Genomic DNA, 18,434 nt, shown 5'->3' with positions numbered 1-18,434 from the left:
CCATGGGCCAACAAAAAACAACACATGACTACATTACGTGTAAAAGTGCAAACACAAGCATAAAAACACGGCAAAAGATAGCCACAATAGACAATGTTAGAGGAATGTGTGAGTGTGCAGGGCTCAGTTCTGTTCTGAGTGTTTTAGAGTCTGATGGCCTGGGGGAAGAAGCTGCTCCAGAGTCTGGTAGTGATGGCCTGGATGTTGCTGTACCTTCTGCCACACCCCAAGTGAGAAAAGAGTTCATGTGAGGGGTGAACAGGATCATTCATGATGCCGGTAGCTTTGTGGATGTAGTGTGTGGTGTTTATGTCTATGATATTGAGAAAGCCCAATGATATACTCAGGGCTTGCACTGAGAGTTTTGCAATTCCCAAATGAGATAATGATGCAGCTGCTCTGGATCCTCTCTACTGTCCCACTGCAAAACATGTAGTGACGATGGATGATGCAGAGAGATTGCTCCACAGCCAAGCCATTGATGTTTATTGGTGAGTGGTCACCACATGTTCTTTTGAAGTCAACAACGATCTCTTTACTTTTGTCCATATTTTAAGATGAGGTTTTTGCTGCTGAAGAGACCCACCAACATGGTGTCATCTGCAAACTCAATGATGTGATTTGAACTTTACTTTGCAGCAAAGTAGTGAGTCTGGAAAGTGAACAGCAGTTTACTGAGCACACAGCTTTGGGGAACATCAGTGATCAGTGTAGTAGTGCTGTAGATGCTGAGGTCTCCCAGTCAGGAAGTTCAAGATACAGTTGCAGCTGATTTTTGATGTGCCTCTTTATGAGCCTGTCGAAGCACTTCAGGGTGATAAATAAGAGTTCAACAGGACAATACTCATTGAGGCCGGACACAGAAGACTTCTTCGGCACAGGGACAACAGTGGTGGTGGTCTTGAAGTCTTAATTTTAGGAAATAATGGTTGTATTTCTTAATCCTGGACCAGTGAGATTTACTGTGAATAGACGAACAAAACAAATTAATAAATGATTTTTTTTGATGAATTATGAATTAATGAATGAGTTTTTTCTTGTACAAATGGACATTTTTAATGAATGTGTTTGCCTTGGCTAGAGTACTGTTATTACAGTGGGACATATGCAGTTAATTCATTCTCTATTTATGACTGTGATTGTTCAGGTCCATGTACCAGCTTCTATTCTTAGCAGGAGGGCGGCTAATAAGTCTGACCTAATTAATAAGAGAGAAGGGCAGAGCACAGTGAGCTGTTCACATAACATACACACACACACACACCTACCTATGCATGGCCTGCCAGCATCACTCGGCATCTCCCTGCTTTCTCTCAGTGTTGACCTTTCCTGAGGGATTCTCCCTCCACTGTGGCTGTGCTGGGTCAGTGCACAGTACTTTAGTGTGTGGTTCCTCCACCTCCTGACTGTCTGTGGCTGCCTGCTGCACTCACTCCAGCCCCAAATACAGATATACAGAGAAAATACAAAGCTAACAGCATGATAATATCTGCTGGTACTGACCTGATATCAATACCTGGTGTTAGTGTCATGGTTGCTGATTAGTTCTGGCAAACTGTGCTGATGTCTGTTTAGTGTAGCAAAATAATTGCTGTTTTTATTTGGAAGACATCTTGGTTTTCTGTAGTGATTGCACATATTTATTTTTTTAAAAATTTAACTTTATTGATCTTTCTATTATTTGGTTTCATGCTGGATAAACAAAGGCTGTACCTATTTCCTCTGTGTACAAAAACTTTTATTATCTCAATAGCCTAGTCAGTCAAGCATAAGTGTGAGCATGGTATGAGCCCCTACTAACTTTACTCCAGTAGGACTTACCCTGCTGTTTATTTTTGATCAGATACATCAGTCATAACAGTAAATAGCAAATAATCATAACTATTGTAGTTGTTTTTTAGGAGCATTGATGTCCTGTCTTAAAGGGAATGTCAAAGATTGTGGAGAAACACAGTCCTCTCTGGTTGTTTACATTTAGAAGCTCCACATCTGGAACAGCTTGTTTGAGGGGAAAAATGATTGTTGTTTGTTCATGGCTGAAGTTTAACTTGTCTGTATGTTTTATTCACTGTTTGAATTGTCGCAGAAACACATTTGAAACTCGAGTTGTTTGAGAGTTTGGAGACTTGTCCAGTTAAGTGATAATTTACAGAACACTGGTGCTTCGTAAACACATTAGACCAGTTTCAATCACGCAAACATCATGGTAGGAGGATTCATGATGAATGAATGTCATTGCAAGGATCTTGAACTAACCACGAGGAGAGGTGTGAGCCTCCCTTCTTTTCTAATCCATCAGTCCCAGCCAGAACCGAAGCATCAGCGGTGAGTTGGCGATTGTAGAAATGCTATGGTTTAAGGCCTCAGCTGCGAGCCGCCTGTCGCCAGCCCCCGCGGACCACCACTGCAGGCCACACACAGCCAAATGTCAAAGCCTGCTGGCATTTAGTGAGGGCAATATGCAGCAAATGAGCTCTCATTAGGGGTTTGTTTATCACATAACGAGGAAGCCTTTGGAGGAGCTAATGAAACAGACCGTGAACCTTTTCCTCCCCTTTCCATCTCAGATACCAATTCATTTGCTTTTCTGGCATATTTTTCTTCACACAGTTTAAAGTTTATTACAAAGAGAAACAGACAAGTCTATGAATACAGAGATTTTGTATGTTTCTGAGATATATCAGAGACCACCCTTTTCATTCATTCCTTCATCACCTGTAGCTGCTTCATCCTCTTCTGGGTCATGGTGGGACCAGGGGCTACCAGGAATCACTGGAAACATGGCAAGAATACACCTTTATTTATATATTTATCATTTATCACCTTGTTGACCACGTTCATATTTGAGAGACGGGAATCTGTTCGCCATTCCACTGTGAGAAGACAACTGAACACTATGAGTCAGCCAGTATGTCTGCTTGAAATCTCATTACAATAATGGGTGACTCCTAAGGCCGTTGTTCCTGAGGCTACAAGACACCACTATGAGTCTGTAGTGATGACTGACATTAACCTGCTTAAATATCTGGCAACAAGTGCCAGTGGCAGCACTTTCAGGAACGAAAATGACTAAAGCAGCTTGTATTACAACAGACACTACAAGTTTCATGAAAGGCTTATGTAGGTGCCATGTACCCTAATGAACTATGGCCTACAGCAGAGTGTTACCCAGTTAAAGCTAGGATAGTGAGTCATATTTATTCTCCTTCAGCATTATTACATAACGTGAGTTGTAGCACTTTTTTGCGGGTCACTTTTAGAGCACAGGTCATATTGTCACACAGCAGACGCAGACTGTGGGGGTCTCACCTGAGCATATGGCCTAGCCGTGTTGGGGGTCTTTCTTTTACCTGTCACCTCTCGCTGCCTAAGAGTCCACACATCACACTGGCCACATATGACATGCCATATGCCACCTGCCCCCTGCCCCCTAACCTGCCCCTCCTGTACCTCTAGATCAATTACTCTGGCCTCTCACTTCTCCACCTCCTCCAGAGCAGGGCCAGGGATCACGCTCCTAATCTGTTGCAGTGGGCGTACAGACATGCATACACTCACACACACACACACACACACACAGCTCTTTCTCTTCTGTGTGAGCAGTTTGGGTCACTGTTGTGTCCTGGAGCTTCTGAAGTATCAGTAAATCCCAAGTGGAGTTAATCTTCAAGTGTGAGACGAGGATAACGCAGCGGGCGAGAGAGAGAGAGAGAGAGAGAGAGAAATCAATCTCCCAGTTTAGAGATTTAAAGGGTTGATTTAATTGAGGTTCAGAGAAAAACAGGAGAACACCGAATAATGGTATGCAAGTGTGTGTGTGTGTGCGTTTATATACATTTTTAGAAGAATGGTGTCAGAGCAAACAAATTGGTCCTGATTTAGTGAAAGTGATGTATGTATATATATATATATGCTCATAAGATTATGGTTGATGGGTTTGTATATTCATTCATTTCATTTATTCATTCATTATCTGTTGCCACTTCTCCAGTTCAGGATCACAGTGGGTCCATTCCTTCGTAAGGCGACACATACACACAGTCACTCACACACTCACACCTACGGACACTTTTGAGTCGCCAATCCACCAACCAACGTGTGTTTTTGAATCGTGGGAGGAAACCGGAGCACCCGGAGAACACACCAAACTCCTCACAGACAGTCACCCGGAGCTGGACTTGAACCCACAACCTCCAGGTCTCTGGAGCTGTGTGACTGACACTACCTGCTGCGCCACCGTGCCGCCCTTGGTGTGTATAGGTACATAACATTTATATAATCTTACTACATGAACTTACTACTAAATTTGTGACTTTGTAATAGTCTCCTGAAAGCATGGTGTGGTGCTGCTGGGCTCTGCATTGTTCTCTGCTCCAAGCACAGATTGGATAGTTATGTGTAGTTATGTGCTCTTATTGTCCACATCATACATGAGCGCATGTGTTAATGGAAACAGGCTCATGTATTACAAGCTCTGATAGGGAGGGTGTTCTGCTGAAGCTTCGCTGTGACATACACTTTGACTGCACTTCATTAGCAGTGGATATTAATAGCCTGCAGTCTCGGCTATCAGGGGATAGCTTAACTTATCCGGGTCTAAGTGCTCTTTTGGTTATCACAAGGCCTTGTGCTCAATTCAGAAGTGCATCACACAGCACTTAAGTCTGCTCAGCCACCGTTTCCAGTCCGCAGGGTTTTCATTTACTTGTGTAAGTATGTGGACTTCTGTGGTCCACCTACTGTGTTTGATTTTATTTTAAATCTCAGAGGAGGGGATATTTCTGCATCCATCCCTTTCAAGCCTTGTTTCTTCACTTGTTCCTTTATTCAATAACATTGCTCTTTCTCACACTAACGCTGAAAAAAGTTGCATTTCATTTCCCTCGCTTGTGTCTTACATAAGCACAAATGAATAAATAAAACCCAAAGAAAAGTGAAAGAACAGAGGAAGGAGGGAAAAAAACTACTGCTCTTCACGGTTGTTACATTCATTATGCTGCTAAATTAAAAACCAGCAACTATCAGCTCCTAATGTTTTGTCTTGTTCCACCTCAGGTGGTTCAAACAGCCGAAACTAAATGGATTCCCTGTCTTTGTGAATAACTGGGAGCAGACACACTCTTAATTTGTTGTGCAAGCTCTGAGAGGCTGAGGCACACTGCCTGATTGACTTAGTGCTCAGGGCTCTCTGCTAATGCACCCCACGCCATTTTCTATCAAGTACTTACTCATGTTGTTCTGTCAATAGATTAGAGTCCATTTATATGAAGAAATAAACTGAAAAAAAAAAAACATGGTCAAACATATGTAAGATGTACGCCAGAACTGTGCGAGCTATTTCCAAATTTAATCTGAACAGAGCAGGTGTAAGTTGTGTGCCTGTACTGTACGAACAAATGGCGCTTTTTCCTTGCATTCTGTCTGTTCTCAGCTCAGCACAGCTCTACACACTTTTCAGCCCTAGACCCTGGTCGCTTTTGCAGTAGTACTGCTCCCTCAAGAAATGTTGCCAGTGACGTCACAAAACCCCATCCTTGACAGGAACTACAGGCTTTGAAAAGTTCAAAATAATAAGTTTGTATTCTTTTTTTTTTTTTTGGACTGAACGTTATTTATTTCACAATTTCAAAATTTCAAAATAAAAAAATAGTGTAAAAATAAACCGAAAGCAAGTTCTCCTGAGAATATCAAAAGCTGCAATGAATGCAAAGACTGCACAGTAATTAATAATTGACTATAAAAAAATATTAAATATTTTAAATATATGTTAATTTAGTTTTAAGGTGTTTTCTCAGATACTTAATAATTTGTACTGAGTAGGCTTGACTGAATATATTTTATTATTTTTTAGTTTTTTATGTAAAAATAATAAGAATTTATTCATCATCATCATCTTCTTCTTTGCTCCTTCTTCTTCTTTTTTTTATGTACACCATGTTTTTCCAGGTTTGAGATTTCAATAACTACATTACATTTAATGAGATTTGTGCACCATTGTGATATTTGTTAAGTCCTTTATTGAGAAAATTAAGAGCCTTTTTTGTATTTTGGCAGTTTTTGTCACCTCTGATGTTTATTTTGCAGGATTACAGAAATCTGGCAGGATGATTATTTTGGTTTGTTTTGTTGTTTTTTTCCTGCACTTCTAAATTGAAGTGATCACAGATGTACACACAGTTTTGAAGCAAGAGAAATCTCAGCATTGTCAGCCTGAAGCTGTTAATTGCTGTCATTAACATGTTTACTGATTTGGGCAGAATTTAGCATTGTGTAAACCATGAAGTCATTAGTTTTGGATTAGTAGAAACTGACAGCCTTATTGCACTTTCACTTGAAGTTACAGCACTTTAAATGCCTGTCAGATGCTGCAGACTAAATGTCATCTTCCTTGATTAACTGACCGTTTAAGTGCTCCACACTGTAATTGACAGTGGTCTGCTTATGCTTCAGAAAGGTCATTTAAAGTTTTGAACATGCAGTCATGGATTCTTTTTTTTTTTGGCCTGTACTTTCAAATGATTTCATTTATGGAGTACAAAGATTGCATTAGCTCATTAATTTAGAACCTCAAATTTAATGAGGCGCACAAACGCAGAGTATAATTTGCATACTTTTTAGGAGGATAGTATCTTTGGAGATTAATGGTAGCGGTCATATTTCTCTTGCCGTCCCTGGACGCTGGTTACTGAGTTATAGTGTTGACTCTATTAGGGGACTTGAAAGATTGGATGAGTTGGACCCCTCCTGATGAATAGAATGCTCATCCCATTCATCAGGAAACTTGCAATTTTGTCCAAACTTGGGCCTGAAGTGGAGGCTTGTTTAAGGTGCTCCTAATGATTGATTATCCTTTAGCCATGCTTGTTCCAGAGTGAGCTGCAGCCCTCCCCCTGTAAATGGTCTTTAATACAGTCTGTTGATGGAGTGTTGCTGTTGTAGCAGAATTACACTCAATGAAAAGGAGGAGGGTGAAACGCTTTATACAACAACCCCCCCAACAAAAAGTATGAAAAAGCACTACAGAGGGGGCATGGAAGTAATTACAGAGCCGATCTCCACGTACCCCAAAGCTTAGACTTAACCCACCATGTCTTCATCCCTCCAAAGCCTTTATAAACAAAGCTGTTTGTAAAGTGGCTATGTGATCAATCACACTTCTCCACTTGTTTCATGGCATGGGGGTTTAAAACACGAATATCTGAGGCCAGGAATATGAACAGCTGCGGCTGCCGTTTGATGGAGTGACTGCACCTCTGTTCTTGAGCTCCTGATTGATTCCGGCAAATTCAAGACAGGACGGGAGGGGGCTTCTCTAGAAGATGAGGGGGTCTAGAAACTGGCGACGTTACACACTCGCTGACAAAGCTCGCTCCCCACGTTCTGACAAAACCATCCTCTACCCACAAAAAACTTGCCGGCAGCAGTCATTAGCGAGTTGTCATTGGCGATGGTAGTTTATCAGTCCGAGAACGTCTCGCTGTTCACCAGCCACACGAATAAAAAACAGGCACTTAATTGAGCCGCTCGTCTGCCGTTATCTGTGCAGCTGGAAATCCACTGTGGTCGGCACCAATCACGCTTCTTTCAGTTAGAGTGCAGAATTCAATCAAGTCCCAAGATAAGATACAAACAGAAGAGAGCAATATAAACACATTTCACGGTGGCGACAGACAAGGTGATTTTGAAGGGAATCTCACCCAAGTAGTGGTCATTATCCTTCAAGATTTCCCCACTTATTTTTCCTCCTCAGAATAACAACCCAGCTCGTTCCGCAGTGGGGTCTGTGGCATTTAAACCGCGGAAAGCTTTCACACTACTAATACTGTGATAATCACCCATTTTTGCTTCTTCTGGTGCTTTATGGTAATTATAGTTGGCGCTCACTTTAACAGCGTGATTTGATTAAGTACTGTCCCGTCTCATTGTACTCACACTGGAACACAGCATATGCACGAGCAGTGTGGGAGATATCATGGGAACGCCATCATCTGCTGTCTGTTCATTTAGATAGACCTCATCGAGAGCTTCTTTTGACTGAATTTGGAGAAATAAAGCATTACGTCACAAGAGGCCTCGCTTTGCAGTGATATTAACAGAGTTGAGGATTATTCTTAGGCTCAGGGCTGATCTGAGACAGTTCTGCAGCAAAACACAGTGTGGTGAAATATACTAGTCTTCAGTATATGATACAATCCTTATTGCTATTATTTTTATATTACTATATATTTTTATAATTATTTTTATAATGTGGTAGTGTCACTGAAACACGGGTCCAGGGTTTGTGGGTTCTTTACACAACGTTTCGGTTTTTAGACTCAGTTTTTTTACATTTTATAATTAAAAAAAAAAAAAAGTTTTGTGCGATCCACTCGTACCAGCACAACACAAACAAACACACTACCCTCACGTAAGTGTCACTGCAGTACTCTACCAGCCCCATGAATACCAGCCTGCTCCTGTGGTTGTCCTGATCTAAAAGTAGCGCTGCTTAGAAATTAATGACGTACAATTGGGCTGCAGTTCTGCTTCAGCCTCCATAAGCTTGTTTTTTGTTTATGTTGAATGCAGATGTCCCTAAAATGCACATCAAATGACCTGTCCCTGATCTATTAGTCATGCTGGTGAGCTATGTAGATCATTAGATGACATAATCATCTTCATACAATTATTTGGCTTGGTTCATTGCATGTAATTAACGTCTTAATCTTCTTATTAGATGTAAACCGGGGTATGATGACCATCTTGATTAGTTGATCTAATTTGACCACGTGGACAGTCTCATTATATGTGTAGTTGATGACTTTCTTGTATACAGGCTTAATGACATGTAATGGATGTTTGTGAAAGTTGTAATGAAGAATTCGCCAAGTAGATGTGGATAGCAGATGTACTCTTCTCTACTAGATCAAAGCCAATTGTAGTCTCCAAATCTTTCTAGGTTAATACAGTAACCCCTCGCTACTTCACGGTTCATTTTTCGAAGATTTGCTACTTTGCGGGTTTTTTCAAGGGGGTTTATGGCCGCTATATCGCGGATATTGAGGGAAAATCTAGGAAAACCGTGAAAGATGAATAGCCAAAATATTTCATTAATATTTACATGTATTAGACTCGGCCTATAGGTGACAAAATATATCATTCACACGTATTTTTTACGTACAGTACATGTATTGTTCATGTCCACATCCGAGTGAAATTTACTGACGCTAAATCACAGCTTAGGAATGACTCTATTAAAGAAACTGGTAGGATATCACATGTAGTTCCAGCTGAAAAACATTATAGAATGATTGTTTAATGCAAAGGGTGGGATGTTAACAGTAACAGGGAGGGTTTTAAAAGTCCAAATACTCGTTAAATACATAAAAAATACCTTTCCTCTACTTCACGGAAATTCGTTTTTCGCGGGTGGTCTTGGAACGCATCCCCTGCGAAAAACGAAGGATCACTGTACTTACAAAATAACCCCCCCCCCACCCCCCCACCCCCCCCCCCCCCAAAAAAAAAAATGTGGCCAACAGTTTGCGGACGCAGTCTCATCAATATTACTTCAAAATTTGCAGGTGGGCGTCATGATGGAGCGACAGGAATTGTTGCTTTCACACAGCTCCAGGGGTCTTTATGCCCCTCTAACCCAGGCTTGGCATTGGGCATGTTCATAAAAGTTGATAAAATACAGTCTGAATTTGTATTTAGTGAAATGATGTGTAATTTGTGTAAGCAATTCCTTCTGTAGGGGGCAGGCTCTGAGAGCTGCAGGATAAGCTGTTTTTAATACTTACAGGTGACCCAGCCATAGATAAGCTAATTGACTTTAATCCAAATGAGACTGCTAATCATGTGCATAATGAACAGACTATATAAGTAAGTCAGCAGACCTATAGCAGTGAGTGTATTAGACTTTAAATAAGCCTGTGATATGTAATCAACCAAACACTCTGGCAGACTCCTCTCACTGCTGAAAGGAAGCCAAAAAGTGTGATTATTTTCTAGCTTTGACTCCCTGCAGACCGACAAGAGACGATTTGTAATAACGTATACTGTTCTATGTAACACTAATCCTAATGCTGTAATAGCAGTACCTCATGTTTCTAAAAGGGTAAACATTTAGCAGACAGTAGAACTCATTAACATTTAAGGGGAACATAATATTAGGATAAATAAATAGTGGATTTGCACAATAATTTGAGGATCTGGGGCACCTACCAACCTAGGGACATCAGAGATAAAGCAACCACCATGGGATAAAACCATCCGTTCTGATTTTGTGTCACTTCTTACATAAAATTCAGAGATATTCATGTTGAATCACCTCCTCCAATCACCAGTCTCTCCAGTCACCGCCCTGGACACACAGTTACGTGAGAGGTCAGAGATAGGGTTGAACAAAGAAAGAGAACCAAGCAAAAACAATTAAAGACCAGAGATTCGGCTCCTTGCTCCTCACTCCTGGTCTATCGCACTTAACTGAGCTGTGGCTCATTCTCATTTAAAGCAGCACTATGTATTATTTTTACAGTAAAATTACAATATCAAAATCATTGTGATGTTCTATTGAGCTGTAATAGGGAGAATATAGTCTGTAATTGCTACTCCATGCTCAGCACTGCAGAAGCTGCACTATGTAACTTTTGCAGGAGGGTAGGAAACCACCCCTCTCCTTCCCCCTCCCCATTCATTTCAGTACAGTGCTGTAAATTGTAATTACACTAGGGGGTGCGCCAGGAGTAAAAAACACAAATCTTACATAGTGTTCCTTTAAAGGAGCGGGTGCTTTAAAGGAACTGGTGATTCTGAACAGGGCTGTTTAGACTGAAGGAGAGCGGTGCTTTGATCCTTGTGGTATTTTGACTTAAGCATGTCGCAGACCCCAGGACAGTTAACCTTTGGAAACTGCGCCAAATTACTCCTTCAGTGTAAACTATAGGTACACTATATAACAGAATCACAAGGCAGTGTATTATCACTGTCATATACAAACACTAGTAGACATGGATGGGTTTTTTTTATTTATTTTTTTGGCAATACAAATTGTACTTTGGTCAGATGAAGTTATAATATTTTTTCATAATGTTTTTTATATGAATGTAGCAGTAATCAGGATGTTTTTTCTCTGTTTTTCAGAGCAGCTTCCGCACTTCTTGGAAGGCTGCTATTTGAGCTTTAAACAGTTTCAACGTCTCTACTCAATAATCATAGAAACATTATTGTACTGAACGGTCGGAGGTAGATGGTGTGGGCTGTAGGCTTCCTCTGGCTTTCTGCATAAAAGTAAAGAGAGAAAAACAGAAGAATATGAGCCCATATTGTTCCTGCTCCCTATTAAAATTAACTTTTGTGTTTGCATTACTTTAGGTAACCCAGTATCAGATAGACAGTGTTTGTAGAGACAGTCTACTTAAACCTGGAGTTCCTGATATGGGCCTGGCACAGTCTACACAAGAATGTCCTGTCTTCAGAATCCTACTAAACTAGGGATTTGTAATGTACTTACTGGTGTTTATATAATGCTGCACAGTTATTTCAGCTCACATTGTCTCTTTGATTAGTGCATCAGTGTTGGGTGTATTAAAGCCAATGCTCTATTATACAGCCACATGTTTGTGACACTATCTTAACCAACAAATTTCAGTTTTGAGGCTTGTTTTCATGAGTTTATACACGTTGTAATATGTATTGTGGAATAACATGCGCTGATCTACCGTTCTTGACTTTTTTTTAATGTATTTTTACGTATTATTTTTGACTCCTTTTACACTGTACACCCTTCTATTTATATATATCTTATACCTATACTCTTTAAAGGCTAGAATATAAGCAGCCTTCCAAATCTCAGTGGACTAGTCCTGGTGTTCGTAAAGCAGCACATACACACTGGTAGATTCCGGCAGGAACATTTTTTTCACTCTTGATTTGTATTTGCTGACTCGTTTCCTGGCTCCTGCATTTGTTTCAGAAATAGCTGTGAATAGAATGAAAAGCTTCTCCGATATCCTAATGAACATTTCTGTAATACAAACATTAATAATGTTATCTCACTGTGTGTTGGGGTTTTTTTCCCCTCATTTTTTTATCTCATTGTTTTTCCTGTGGGAGCCGGCGTGTTTGAGTGAACATTTGAGTGTGAACGCTGATAAAAATGATGGAGACGCGCTGCCTGGCTGAATACAGATTAGAGAAATGCTGTTAGAATTCTAACAGCTGCTGCATACTCACCTGTCATTTTCACCCAGATCTGAGACAGCACCCCTCTCCCAGTGAATTCTAAACGGAAATGTTTGAGTTCATTTGTTTTGGTTTGTTTGCTTTGCTCTTTTTCAGCATAATTTCCGTAGTTTGATGAAAAAATACATTTGGTTGTTTTTCTAATAGAAAATAAGATGTCATCCTCTACAGCAAAAGACTGCAGAGTAAAGCAGCTGTGTCAAAATGAAAACTACCCCCGCATAGGTCGGAAAAATTCAGGTCAAATCCTCCAGGTCCCCACTTTTCTCTTGAATACGACTGGACCATTATGTGAAAGCCTTTCCGTGGTTATAACAGCTGCATAAACATTTACTATGTGAGCTGCTGTGTTGAATAAACAGCTCTTCAAATGTTGAAGATATTTATTGCAAAACAGCACTGTGATAGTACTACGCTGACATTCAGTACATTACACAGACTACTGCTCTCCAACTGGAGCTCTGACATGTTCTGAAAAAAAGCTAGCTGTTTCATTCAGCAGTTAGAGCCACGTAACTTTACAGAGTTTAGACTTGACACTTTGACTTTGCTCCTGAACACAGGACTAGAGTTCTATCTATCTATCTTTTCTCTTCTCTTTATTTTCCACAGTTCACTCCTGAGTGTTACCGTTTCCCACGCCACCTAGGTCTCCTCCAGTCGCACAGTGCTGCCATGCCCAGAAAGTGAGGGTTACCACATGCTTCCTGAGACTTGTGAAGTCCCACTGTATGTCTTAGAACTGCAACACAGTGGCCAAGCCAACACTAACTGATCACTACTTTACTGTTAGCTATAACAGACCTCACATTGAGGAGCATCACACCGAGTGATGGGGATGACTTATCCAACCAGAGAGAGAGAGGCCGGTTGTGTTCTCTGACTCCTGACGGCAGTTGTCTGAGGCTTCACTGGGTATTGGTCCAGTTTTTATTCAGTGACAACATGATTTCATAACAGAACAGTGTAGTTGTGTGTAATGTAATGTGCAATTATTCGTCATTGTACAACATACAACGAAACGTGTCTTCCTCATTTAACCCATCTGTGGCAGTGAACACTAGTTTTGCACCGATACTGGCACGTAAACACAAGAGAGGGACACACCCAATGATGCGCATATATCACATGCACTACATGACTAGGGATAACACATTACACAACCCCAAATTCCCAAACCAATCATGCAACTCCTGTTTCCTTAGAGACACAGATAAATACGGACTGCAGTTATTGGTTGTGCTTCTATCTGTGTAGATAAACATAAAACATAGTCAGCGAGGTCTCTACACACTGCAGTGGAAGCTGGAGATTAGTAGAATAGCACAGTTCCACCTTAAATGGTTCAGAAACAACATTAGAGGTAGTGCGCACCAGTGATGCGTCATTTAAGGTGGAAAGGAAAATTAGAATTCCGTTGGAATGAAGGCTGTAACAGATAATAATACCCGTTATATGGGGACATGTGCATCCAGCACTATGTAATATACTGTAGTTTTTCATAGTTTTACCATTTAATCCGTCCTCCACTGTAGAGCTCCACTGCACACGCCTTTGTTTACTTTCTGTACTCTATGCCCTGTTGGCTGTTGAAGGGACTCATTCAGCCTCGAGTTGGTAGAGAGCTTACACTACGCTACTACATCCAAACGTGGGTCGTTTGACATGCTGCGACTCGTCTGAAATGCGATTTCAAGGCAAATATATTTAAAATCTGGCTAAAAGTCATGTAGTGTAACCCCAGCTTGAGTCATGCCAAAGAACACTGAGACTGGTATCTGTCGAGTAGTTAAGATAGATAGAGTTGGTATTGGTGTTTTGTATCGGCAGATACTTGAACATGAAATATCGGTATCGGAAGGGAAAAAGTGGTATCGGTACATCCTTAGTGAAAACACACACACAAACACACACTCTAGTGCACTAGGGGCAGTTGTGGGTTTGATGCCTTGCTCAATGGCAACTCAGTCCAGAGCTTGAAGCTTAAAAAATGACTAATACCACAACAAAGCACTAGAATTGCATTTAAACTCATTTAAATATTTTTTGAACAATTCTTGTTCATGAATTGAAGACTTCTAAAAGCATCCTTAGAGAAAGACGTCTGGGCCTGATGTCTAAGACATTGGTTTATTAGAGTGGAGATATAGTAAACATATTAATCAGGTTTTACAAATATGGGACATGGGGAGGCTGCATATTTCACTGGTCTATTTCCAGTAGGTAAATAAAAACATTTTCTGGGTGGTTTTTTTTTTTCAGCACTTTGAATTCGCTGCCTATCTGAAGACCAAAAATGCTATCATATCCATTTCTCCTTCCATCATCTTTCGTTCGCCGTCATCCTCTTTATTTCCCTCTCTCTCTCTCTCTCTCTCTCTGATGGAGTGTTAAGCAGAGTCATTCCCCTTCATCACGGCAGCAGGATAGGTGAATTAGGCTGGGAGATTGAGGCTGCGGCTCCTCTCTAAGCTCCTCTAATGCAGTCATTGACTGGAGGGTTTGCCGGGCCTGGAGCTGGGCCGGCGCCGGCTTGAGTGAATTAGACTTGGCTCTCTATACCTAAGAGAAATGGGCTTCTCCTCACGGGGTCCTGACCGCTTGGTTGCCGCCGAGACACTCGCCAGCCGCTTGACAGGCAGCTCACACACCAGCGCGACGGGGAGATTGAGAAGGCAAAGACGCACTGATTGAAAGTTAAAATAATTTGGGGGTGTGCGCCGCCACTCTGCGATGGCACAGCTTGACCTCGGCGAAATAAAAAATAAACAGTTCTGTGAAGCACGGCCGTCTCCCGCCGCTCGCTCGCTCGCTCTTCTGCTTGCTTCCAGCAGAAGCCAGGCATGACGTTGCTCCTGGCAACACTGTACTCCCTAGTGTGATTTTTGTAAGATTTGTGTTTGTGTAAGTGTTAGGGCTGCAGCTAAAATCAGTTATGGACTTGTACTTGATTAATCTTCTAATCAGACCATTATACCTTCTACCTTTTCATTCGTCATTGCAAGCCAAGGCAGGCTGAGTTTCTCAAACATTTCATCACTGAAGGCTGTGCTGTTTTGTTGCATTATTTAAAGGAAAACTCGGTAGCTTTTATACCTTAGCATTAAAGCTTTAGAATCATTGTAATGCTTTATTGCCCTGTGATAAAGAGAATAGAACATCAGTCATTACTAATCAGGGGCTCAGCACTGCAGAAACTGCACTGTGTAACTTTTGGAGGGGGGTGTAGGAAACATCCATCGCCTCTTTCCCCCTTGTTTTCAGGACAGTGTAGTACAAGTGAATTATGACACGGTACCTACTCTGCACGACTCTACTCGCTTTTTCGACCTGGTTCATGGTTGGTTTTCTACCCATTAAAAATGTAGACGATGACATCACAAAACACTGTCACTAACTGGAACCCCAGGCTTTGCAAACCACGAGAGCGATGGCGGTAACGTTAAGCGTTATTTAGTCATTGTGTATTCACATGTTGTTGTTGTTTTTTGGGATTAAACACTCTGCGCCCCAGTTCATATAAATCAATGGAGTTTTACATTTTGTGCTGGATCACAAATGTTGGTGCTGGATGTCTGCATTTCGTCATGATTGACCACTCTCGTCGTTTTTAGATCCATACTCGGCTCGCTACAGGGAACTACAGGGACTAAAAATGTACCTAGTTCCAGGTACCAGATTTGCTTAAAGGATAAGGGTCAAGTGGAGTAGGTACCATGCTGTGGAAAAGCACCAGTACACTCTGCAACTGTGCAACCTAGTGTTGCTTTAAAGGCAGAACATTTCTGATTTTAAACAAAGCTCCTATATCAGCGACACATGTAAATACAAAGTATGACTGAGCTACTGGACCCTGTAAGCAGCTCCTGTGATTCTCTTTTGTCTGTTCCAGGGCTTGATGATCCTTCTGCAGAACCTCCCCACCATGCACTGGGGCAATGAGGAGGTGAGTGTACTCCTGGCTGAAGCCTACAGGCTGAAGTTTGCCTTCGCTGACGCGCCCAATCACTACAAGAGATGAGGCTGACCGAGGGACGTCCACGGCCCTGCTACTGAAGTGAGCCCCCCACCCCAAGCCCACCCCAAAGGCTCCTAACTGCTGCCCCTTCATTACATTCTCTTTAAAAGCAGCGTGTCTTTATGGGATTGATTCCATGTACAGCCCTCTCGCCTACTCTTCCTCCGTTCTCTCTCTCTCTCTCTCTCTCTGTTCTTAATAACGTGAGCACTCCAGACCTCTGCCGTCTCCTGTCCGTCAAGCCAAACCAAGATCTATTCTTAAACCTTTCCGAAATGCTAAAAGAACAGTGATGTTTTTTTCCTCGTTTAAAGCCTGGCTTTGGAAAGGTAAGCTGAGATCTCCGGATAAAGGAAGTGTTTTAAGTGGGCTGCAATGATTTTAGCAGTTGATTAGAAAACGCTGAGCCTCCAGCCTGATTTTAGAAGGAAGTACTGACACTGTGTAAGTGAGGGGTAGCGAGGGGAGTCTCTAATGGCACAACTATTCTACACCAAGCAAAAAAAAACAAGCTCAAAAACTTGCTTCTGCACTGACTGGGCTCTGTAGCAGAGCCATGGTTACGGCTGCTGGTCAGGAGCACACTGCAGTGAAGGCAATAATTAGGCATTACTCAGACAGGAGAACAGAATACAGACACTCATCCAAGCAGTTGTAGAAGCTGTGCGAGAAAACTCCCAGCAAGTAGAATCAAAGAACACTTTATTTAAACCTAGGTCTACCTCAGGAGCCAGTCTGCTGAACTGGAAGTGAGATGGAATGCATTATTAGGGTGAATATATCTGCCTCCGTGTTAGAACAATAGCCATGATGTTCATTTCCCTGAACACATTGTTTAGTCTTTTTTCATTTTTATTATTTATACCAGATTTAAACAAGATATGCCTTAATTTGGCTGCTTCAGTTCTTCTACAACACAGGAGGTGGCTGGAGCGTGCAGTTATAGCCGCTCCAACGATTTAGCCTTGTCCTTTAATGGGTTTTGAACTTTGACGTGATGATCCATGCTTGTTGCATGACGCCGTCGTTAGTACGCGTGATTAGGGCCGTCCGCTCTCGACAAAGCAGGCGTTTGCAGTATTCGACCTTTGCGCCTCGTTTTGATCATGTTCGCCGGGCTTTTATATTTCTGTGCCAGTTAAAAACCCTAGTGTTCGGCTGGAGCACAGGGCTGCCATTTCTTCTTCTAGTGAGTGCTGCACCGAGCCGAGAGCTCCCAGCTGAAAAACACTTACAGTAACCATGCTTACTGACACTGTCCGAAGACTAACATTACTGGGCGAGTACTGTGCTGTTTTTCTTTCTCTCTCTCTCTCTCTCTGTTTTTTGTTGGTTTTCTTTAGCTCCAGACTTGGAGTGTTCTTCCCTTTGGGCGGGTGGTGTATGAGGGTAGTCCCAGATTCCAGATTTAAACTGTTTTCGCTGATCTCTATGTTCAGGTGCGATGGCTTTTAGAAGATTGACAAGTTTTCTGAAATGTTCTTGAATTAAATTTGTGTACAGAACAATGACTTTTCAAAGATCTGTAAATAGACAGAAATGTGTAAATAAATACTATATATGACCAAACCGCACTGTGTCTGACCTTTCTGCACACGCTGTCCAACAGTAACAGAGTCTACTCTGTGAGGATTTGGTGGCATTTAGCCACAAGAGAATTGTAGAGCTCAGGTACGGATGTTTTCTGATTAGTTCTGGATCACGAGCAGGCCTTTCTACACACCCAAGGATGCTTTACAATCCACACTGCTCAGAACACTCAATCCACACACACACACTGGCGAGAAGCGGCAGCCAAACGCACAGCGTACTCTCGACCAGGAACGACCGTCCACCTGGAGGTGGACTAGGATTTCACCCAGGACAGAGCGCCAATCCATATCTGGGGTCACACTCATTCATACAGACAGACATTCACATACACACTCATTAACTCACACAGCAGGACAGTTATTAGACAGAAGCCAATTCACCTACCCTCCATGTTTTTGGACTGTGTGAGGAAACCGGAGACCCCGGAGGACACCCACGCAGACATGGGGAGAACATGGGAACTCCACCCAGACACGGGGACACGGGGAGAACATGGGAACTCCACCCAGATGGGACTTGAACCCAAGATCCCAGCGCTGGGAGGCGAACGTGCTAACCACTAAGCCACCGTGCCGCCCAATCTCACATGTATTGATAG

At 41.9% G+C, this 18,434-nt stretch overlaps 1 protein-coding gene across 3 annotated transcripts in view; it reads left to right on the top strand.

The window, feature by feature from the left end:
* Positions 1-17,802, top strand: part of tbc1d22a (TBC1 domain family, member 22a) — a 163,355-nt gene extending 145,553 nt beyond the window's left edge. For all 3 annotated transcript variants that reach the window (XM_066669788.1, XM_066669789.1, XM_066669786.1), the window contains one exon: positions 16,118-17,802. In XM_066669788.1, the coding sequence (XP_066525885.1) occupies positions 16,118-16,246 (129 nt within the window). In that variant the 3' untranslated portion in view covers positions 16,247-17,802. The remainder of the gene's footprint in view (positions 1-16,117) is intronic.
* The last annotated feature ends 632 nt before the right edge of the window (positions 17,803-18,434 follow it).

The sequence above is a fragment of the Hoplias malabaricus genome, chromosome 4, assembly GCF_029633855.1.
Source record: "Hoplias malabaricus isolate fHopMal1 chromosome 4, fHopMal1.hap1, whole genome shotgun sequence".
NCBI lineage: Eukaryota > Metazoa > Chordata > Actinopteri > Characiformes > Erythrinidae > Hoplias > Hoplias malabaricus.
This window is presented reverse-complemented; position numbering and strand designations above follow the sequence as displayed.